The sequence below is a fragment of the Haematobia irritans genome, chromosome 2 (genome assembly GCF_050003625.1).
Source record: "Haematobia irritans isolate KBUSLIRL chromosome 2, ASM5000362v1, whole genome shotgun sequence".
NCBI lineage: Eukaryota > Metazoa > Arthropoda > Insecta > Diptera > Muscidae > Haematobia > Haematobia irritans.
In genome coordinates, this window is record NC_134398.1 from 88,735,013 (window position 1) to 88,744,062 (window position 9,050).

A 9,050-nucleotide genomic window follows, 5' to 3' on the forward strand; every position below is an offset into this window, starting at 1 on the left:
CTCTTTTACTTTCCATACAAATTGATGCAATCAAGTCTCCAAACTCATCACAAAGTTCGCCTATTGGATTATTGTCCAAAGATGGATTATTGCCCATCTGAACATCATAAGACTCATTTCCAGACGACTCATCATCAGATTTATAGGTCGGTCTTTCGAATACATTAACTGTCGGGAATCTGCGTCTAAAACGCGCCCCTTCACCTGTTACCACGAGATCTAGCTCACGAAAAACGTCATTACAGAATATAATATATCGGCCTCCTTGGCAACATGAAAGTCGATACTTATTTGCTCAGAATCTATTTTGACCTCGGTCTTTACACTTCCCAGCGTTGTAATGGTTTTCGACCCGATGCCCGTAAGCATTTTTGTGTTGTCATCCATCGCTATATCGCAAATACTGATTAAAGTGTCGTAACGTAACAAGCTAATGTCGCTGCCAGTATCTATAAAAGCCGAAACGCGTTTCCCAAAAATCGTAATATCCTTGAAAATTAGTCTTTTCGTCAGTCAGTGTTTGTACTACTTGGTTGTCATTCTTACTCTTCATTTTTCCACATTCGAATGATTTGTGGCCAAACTTACCACATTTAAAACATTTCGCCTCTTTCGAATGACATTCTTTAGACAAATGTCCAATGTCTCCACAATTATAGCATTTAATCGTCCCCGTCTTAATAACTTGTTGCATTCTAATGTGCTTATGATGCGATTCTTTGAAATTTGATGATTTCTCCGAACTACTAACTTTTCGATATACCTCAATATTTGCCTTCAACTCCTCTATTGTACCAAATTGATACAAAATTAACTTTACTGTCTGAAATACCCTCTACAAAGTACTCTATAATGCTTGCATCACTGCGTACAAATATTGACGATGCGACTCATCGTTCTTCTTCTTTATATTTCGTAGCAATTTGTTGACGGCTATTGACGATAACGAACTATTAAATTCCTTCATTAAGGAGAATTAAACTAGTCCTTTCAATAACTGCCTCGCATAAATGTACATTTGCAAGCTATTCCAACCTACAACATTTGCACAGTCTTCAAACTCCTGTATCCAACTAACTACATCTGGGCTACCTTCACCAGTGAATCTCGAAAGCGAATCATCTATATCACGCAGAGTGAATCGGGAAATGTCCGCAATTACAAATCTTTCTGTTCCTGTTTCTTCATCATGGGTACTGCTTGTGTCAGAATAGCCTGTAATGTGGTTAATTAGCCTCTCTTGTATATCTGTTTTATTTCCTAATGAAGAAACCCCGAGACTCTCTCTCTCTCTCTCTCTGCTGACGTTGCTGACGGCAACGGCGTGAGTGTACGTGAGCGTGATTAACCAACCAAATGTCGTACGTGATCTTGAGTCACGAAAATAATATCTTCGTGAGTGTGCGTGAGTAACGAATTTCGGAAAAACACACGAAAATAATCACGCTTACGAACATAAAATGCTTACGAGTTGAATTCATTTATAATTTTAGTGACATCCTAGGTGCTAAGAGTTTTATAACGCACTCGATTTTAACCAAACTCATGTTTTCAGTCAGGTTCTATAGGTAAATCACACATAAAATTATTCGTGAGTCACGACATTTTTCGTGAGTCTTGACAATTAAAAGATTTTCGGGCGTGAGTGTGCGTGAGTATAAATTTTCTTTTCGTGAGCATGCGTGACCGTGAGTCCTACCAAAAAATATCGTGCGTCAGTGTGCGCGAATAAGATTTCTCCGTCGTGAGTGTGCGTGATCGAGAGCGTGAGCACAATATTACTCACGTGCACACCTCTAATATGTAGTCAACAAGGTTTCTTTGTCCGCACCCCAAGTGCTGCCGGCAAGCGACAAATTGCAGTGGCATGGGCGGCGGCATTGGTGTAATTCATTCATTCATTGGGGTAAGACATTAAACTGCCTGCTTACTTCCGCCGTCCATGTAGGGAATAGTGTGGCTGAGGATTTTGTGGGAGATATCCTCAAATTTCTTGCAGTGAAATAACTGGTACGATCAGCGAGGTAGACGTTCAATCGATCGCATATGGCATCAACAATGGGTCCGGATGCCATGATTGTACAATCGTCCTCATATGATACAACCTCGACGCCGTCAGGAGGGGGTGGAATCGAGGACAGGTAAATATTAAAGGCTAAACTCTAGTTTAGCTATACCTCTCAGATTTTTTTCAAAACTTCACAGATGGTAGTACTCTTTGAGCAGATTACAACAACAACTTTTTTTCTCGGCGGTCGTAACCGGATAACCGGTTATTCGGTTCTAAAGTGTAAGTTAAAAATCCTTAATATATCCGGTTCTATAGGACCGATTACTTTGAAAAGTACATCACTAGAAAGGTCTTGAAGAGACCTTTAAAATGATGTATGAACCGTTATATAAGCTTCATCCGTTCCAGATGTACGGGTAAAAACTTGTATTTTTCGGAACCGTTTTTTTATAAATAAGCTTATATCTCAAAATCTGCTCCATATAAAAGTACTAAATAACGGATTGCATTGTGTAGCTAACACTTCTACCTTTCCATCAAGGTCAAAATCAAGCTGCTATCTTTACTATAACCGGTGATATTAACTATTATATATCCATATACGGTTTGAAAAATAAAAAATTTTTTCAAAAAAATCGCGCGATTTTTTTGAAAAAATTTTTTCCCTGCGGCGCTTTCTTATTCTTATAATTACACATATTACCCATATCCTATCCGTATAAGTTTAGAAAAATTTTTTTGCCTGCGGCGCTTTTTTTATTCCTGCAGACATATTTCCCAGATCCTATCCATATCCGGTTAAAAAAGACAAAATGAAAAATTTTTCGCCAGCGGCGCTTTTCAAAAATTGTGTGACCCGCGTGATTTCCATTTTTGCAAACAATTAACTTTTGAAGCACATGGTTGCATTTAACGCCACAGCCGATGTTATAACGGCACTTTTCATATTTCGTGTACTTCCCCATTTTTTGCTTAGTGATGTGGCTTTAGGAACAGTCAGTTCATTCAAACCATAACCGGTTTTAAAACGGATCTGTTTTCATTCCACCCCGAAACCAACTTTGAATTAAAATTGAATGCAATTCTTTTTTAGCAAAATTCAAATTTTACGGTAACAATTACATTTCAGATCAAATATATCCGGTTCTAACGGCGATATCGGAAGCAAATGACTTTAACGGATAGGTAGAAGTGTTAGCTACACAATGCAATTATTACTTTTGTACCTTTACATTGAGCGTTTTTGGGTTAAAAGCCGGTTTTGTAAAAAAAAACCGGTTTAAAAACACCTATTTTTCCATCTAAAACCTAAACTGATAACCGGATAAACTCAAATTGTACCTCATTTGAAAGGTCGTACCTTTAGCTTTCTGGTTTTATTAACGATAAATTCAAATTTTACGGTTACAATTACATTTCAGATCAAATATATCCGGTTCTAAGGCAGATATCGGCAAGCAAATGACTTTAACGGATAGGTAGAAGTGTAAGCTACACAATGCAATTAGTAATTTTGTACCTTTACATCGAGCGTTTTTGGATTAAAGGACGGTTTTGTCAAAAAAACCGGTTCAAAAATACGTATTTTTTCATATAAAACCTAAACTAATAATCGGATAATCTCGAGTTGCACCTCATTTGAAAGGTCGTATCTCTAGCTTTCTAGTGATGTACATTTGAAAGTAATCGGTTCACTAAAACCGGTTTTATTAACGATTATTTGCTTACACTTTAGGTTCATATAACCGGTTAACCGGTTACGACCGCCAACCGGTTACTCTTTATTTCGATATTAAATTTAATTCTCTATCGACCCAAAAAAAAATTTCTTTTTTTACGAGGTATAGCTAAACTAGAGTTGCTCCATATTAAACAGTGCCGGAGATATCACCCCACCCTGGGGAACTCCCTGTGTAACTCTACGAGGTTTTGACTTCTTTTCGCTGAATTCCACGTACGACTGGCGTCCGTTACGGAATCCATGTTGGTGGTGGGTAGCTGGAAAATTCAAGGCTGGGGAGGAGTAGTGCCTCAAATGTGTTGGCTACTGGCGAGAGAAGGGATATTGGTCTGTACGATTCACCTTTACTCGAATCTTTGCCTGGCTTCAGTAGTGGAATCACCCTACCCATCTTCCAGACATCGGGTATAATGAGTGATTCCAAGGACAAATTGAGGAGTCTGGTCCTTGGATGGTTTCGCACTGTTGATGACATTAATAAGCGAACATAGTACTTACCTTTAGTGGAAACAACTTTTTTGGCGGACAACAATTCGATTATCGTGAAGAAATACAGAATCCCACTACAGATGTATTACCAATGTGAAGATCGGGTAATCAAAGGAAAATCCGTGGATGTAAATTCGAGACTTTGAAAGAACAAAAGAGCTGTGGAATCGAATTTTCAGCACTCAAAATAGACATCATTCATATTTAAATTAAATTGACGTTTTGATTGCGACCTCATTCTTTTGACTGTCAGCATTTCCAATACTTTAGTCTGATTATCAAACGAGTTGTTTTTGTTAGTAAAATAGTTTTGTTTTTAATTTATTACAGATATATAGGACCATCACCACCAACAGTTTCATTAAAATATTAACTTCCACCTTAGAGCACAGTCACAATGAGCAAATATTTTATCAGTATCGGGATTCACAATCATCCACCAATATTTTCGAAATAAAAACGGCATATTTATTAAGGTAGTTTTAGTATTACAAAAACAAAAATTTCTGTCGCCATATTGAAACTTTGATTGTCAGTCAAATTGATTTTAATTTACCTCTTGTTGAACAATGTGTACAAGTGGAAAATTTAAAATAGAGAAAATCTGGAAATGTATCGATGTATGCTTCGAAATATGGGGAAATGTGTTACACAGAAAAAAATTTCACGAAAATGTTTCCAACTAAAGACTAAATTGAGTTTTAAAAGATATTCAATTAAAATTTTAATAGTCAACAAATTGTTTAATTGAAACAAAAATCAATCACAAATATTAATAGTATCAATTAATTTTTTAATTGACTTTCAATTAATTTTTTGATACTATCATTTCTGTGATTGAGGATATTTCAATTAAAAAATAAATTGGATCAAAGCGATTGAATCAGAAAAAAATGTTCTTGTGTGTACGGTTCGCAAGAATAATTGAAGTAATTATTACCATCAATTATGAGGACCATTTATTTAGATACTTTTCTGTCATAAATTAAAAAAAGATGAATATTTAAAAATTTTTGGTATAAAATAATTTTAAATTTTTATTTGTCACAATTGTCAAACATTGGCGTAGCTAGCAACATTCTCGTAAGGGGTAAAAGCTACAATGTGTGCTCATTATGAAGATACCTCAAAAAGAGAAAAAATAGATAAATGGGAAGAAACCAGAATATTTAATTTAATGATATATAATCATAGTTTGAAGAAGTACAGCATGGTATTTGGCAGCGGGAGATTGCAAACCCATATAACGCCTTTAGCTACGCATATGCTATTAAGCAAATACAGACAATCTTCTCAAGTGAAAAAAATAATGTAATCACCTGATAACTTGAAATTACCTTCCTAAATATGCCTTGCTACCCATATGTCAAATATTTTTACAATGTGGACGCACTCTACTAAATATAACATAAATAATTGATATCTTACATTTGGACTTTTCTTTGGCAAATACACTGCTATGTCATTCTGTAGAGATGTGGAAGTTTGCAGAAGGAACAACAACAACTGACGATCTACTATGTGCAAATCCCACCATCCATCCGTACCCGCTGCAATTTTCTTTTGGCCAACAACTAAGCAACAGAAGAGGGAACCACATTGAATGCTGAAGTCGTTATTTAACCTCTGCGAAATTTGTGCATTCTCTGGCGACAAGACACAGCTTGAGAACCCTAGGAACTGATTTAAACTGGCTTCTAATATCGCGTCTAAAATTGGTAGATAATGCTTAGATTCTTTTTTCAAGCCATCTAGGAATGTTGAATGGTGCATTTCTTCTCGATTTATAAACAAACAAAATGCCCCATATACCATCTCTGGCAACAAATCGAGAGAACTTTCGTCAACTCCGGTGGAACAAACAATCACCGTCATTACGCTATTGAAATCTTGCCACAAATAGGTCCAATTGTCTGCATACGTCCTATGTAACGTGATTCCCACAGATTTGAAGAACATATGGAAACCGTTTAATGAAGCAATTGTTGAAAAAGGCAACTATAGATGGATTTGATTAAATTATATTTTCGATCATATAAAAAAAATTTATGTTACGTTATCGCAATCTCCTTTTTTCCTGGTAAGTATGGGCAAACCACCATTTGTTGTTAAACAAAGAACATAAATGGACATTCTGATGCTGATTACACCAAACGTAGATCGTGCTAAAAAAATACAATGGAAAGTGAGATAGAACTGATTTGATTATTTTGGGTGAATTGTCCGTTGAATATGTAGTCATTATTAAACAAAGACTCACCTTGATTTGTGTTAATTACGATAGCGGACGGGTATCTCACGAGAAATTTCTTCGAGTATTAGTTCCAACATGCGTTGTCAGCTTCCTCTTACTATTTTATATGTTGAGAGTCATGTGCTGTGATGTTAGATGAGCGTATAGAATAAGAATACGTATATATGAGAATCATTTATTATACACCAATAAATACAATACAATACACCAATAAATAAAATACAATAAATCCAATTTCCAGAGAAATTGAGTTTTGAGTTGGAATCAGATTATTTTAAATCTCTCGCTGTTTGGTTCCAAATTATCCATTATTAAGGAGCCTACATGGGACGGATTTCCAGCAATATAGCTTTGGAGTAATGCGAAATGAGTGTATTGAAGTGCTTAAAGCGTTCTCTGTAATGTTAGTTAATTTCATTTCATTTCATTTCATATATCTTTATTTCATAATCGAAAAGCCAAGGACAGGCCAAATATGATTATGCATAGCTACAATTTAGAAAGACACTATGGTATAACAAATTCAAATCCATATATAATTTACTTAGACATCTATTATTATATCAAAATGCAGTAAATAAATAAATAAATAAATGACACTAATATGGGTAAATAATAAGAGAACATTTTAAATTGGACGACCATTAATGTCAGTGTATAACATTTTTCTGTTTCCTTTCTTTCTAAAGCCGCGAAATTAATATTCGTCTATATTCATGACAAGGTAGGGAGAAATTCCTATTGTCGTAGGGAACAATTGTGTTCCACAACCTTACCACTCTCACCTGAAATGATCTCTGCATCACTAATGGCTGGTGCCGTGGAACCACCAAGCAGCGAGTTCTATTCGAGTCTCCAAATTCAAAAAGTGCAATCAAATAGGATGGATTACAATATTTCATTGTCTTGTAAAACAACAACATTAGCCTTAATTTAATAAATTAAATAATTAAACAAATTAGTGACAAAAATTAGATAAATTTAAATAATGAAGGAATTATTTTCTGGTCAAAAACTACCAAGAAATAATTATGATATTCTTTACAATTTTTAGAACACTAACAGACATTTTTAAATTAGTAATAACAATGTACATTAGTAATAACAAGTAAGTGTACCACTATTAGATGTGTTCGAGTTTTTTTTCAGTGAAATTATTTAGTATTACACTATTAATTATTTGATAGGTCTCGCTTTGTGGTTCCAAATTAATCCTCATTATAGAGCCTATATGGGAGGTACTTCCGACTATATATGTTTCGACTTACGAGATCTGAGTGGATTGAAGAGCCTAGAAGCGTTCTGAGGTCACTAATAAACATATTCGAATACGTTCCATACATTTCGGTCCTTGTAATCCTATTATTAAATCATTTGAGTGGTCAGTAATATCAGTTAATTAAACATATTAGTTTATGAGATAAATTTAAATAATGGAGGAATTATTTTTTAGTTGAAAACTTCCAAGAAATAATTGTGATGGTTTTTAAAAATGTTAATACATTAGCACTTATTTTATAAATTTGTAATAACAAGGTACATTAGTTCAATTTAAAATATTTATTAATACAATTTTTTACATATATTCAAGTTAAGAACTGTATACATCATAGTTTGAGTTGTATCAAATAGATATTTCAACAATTGTATTACTATAGCCATTTGTGTTTTTCGTTTTATGTACATAGTGAATTTTATAACTCATTCACATAAGGCTTGAAATGTACCTAAAGTGGATTTGAAATCACTTCTTTTTAAGGCAAATGGCTGTTGTTTCGAAAAAATATCATTCGAATCCATTTGAGTTAGCGAAAAGGCGAAAAATGTAAGTTATTTTTGTTATTTATCATCCAAAGTTATGTAAAATGCAATTTTTTTAAGGTACTCGACTAGCAAAACCCCACTCACAGTGCCAGTTTGAGGATTTTTTTGTCGAAGCATCCTGATTCAGGAAAAGGTTTTTTGAAGTCACACGATGCAAAGACCAAATCCACTAAACAGTGGAAAAGATTAGAATGTGATCTTAACATGATTGGTCCACCTGTACGTCATGTGTCAGGTTCGAAAAAAGTATGTTGGTTACAAAAGTTATATTTTATCAATAAAATGAATCATATTTAGGTATGGTCAGACCACAAAACATATCTCAAAGGTAAGTTAAGAAAAAATTAACAGAGCTTTAATGGCACAGGAGGTGGTCCACCAAATCTCCATAACTGAGAAGATGTTTAAAGGCTTATGTGCCAATAAATTCGGCATAAATAATGCACAACCAGCTAATGTACCACAGACCAAAATTTATTGGATAACGGGGTACCTGTGTGAACGGTTGAACAACTTCTCGTCCGTTTACTCTTTGCCCTCGAACACCCACTAAGTTCGTTTCTGCAAAAAACGAATATCTTCATCTATCTCCGTAAATAGGGTCTCAAACCCAGGGATGTTAACTTATTTGTGCGAAATAATATACCTGTGAAAAATCCAGGGTTGTATAAATATATTGTTGTGTTATTGTTAGTATATTAATGTTAGAAATAAGAGAATTGTTTTGAGTA

The 9,050-nt window shown here is 34.6% G+C and overlaps 1 protein-coding gene across 2 annotated transcripts; it reads right to left on the minus strand.

Moving 5' to 3' along the window:
• Positions 1-5,243: 5,243 nt before the first annotated feature.
• On the minus strand, positions 5,244-7,410 carry LOC142225709 (protein fuzzy homolog). Of its 2 annotated transcripts, none has more exons than XM_075295548.1 (4): positions 7,281-7,410; positions 6,502-6,618; positions 6,297-6,437; positions 5,244-6,239 (listed from the first exon to the last, which is right to left on the minus strand). In XM_075295548.1, the coding sequence occupies exons 3-4, from the start codon at positions 6,372-6,374 to the stop codon at positions 5,583-5,585; spliced, it is 735 nt and encodes a 244-aa protein (XP_075151663.1). In that variant the 5' UTR covers positions 6,375-6,437; positions 6,502-6,618; positions 7,281-7,410; the 3' UTR covers positions 5,244-5,582. The 2 variants fall into 2 exon arrangements, with proteins under 2 accessions (XP_075151663.1, XP_075151662.1); XM_075295547.1 differs by having other exon boundaries at positions 6,297-6,406; positions 7,281-7,409.
• Between the last annotated feature and the right edge of the window lie 1,640 nt (positions 7,411-9,050).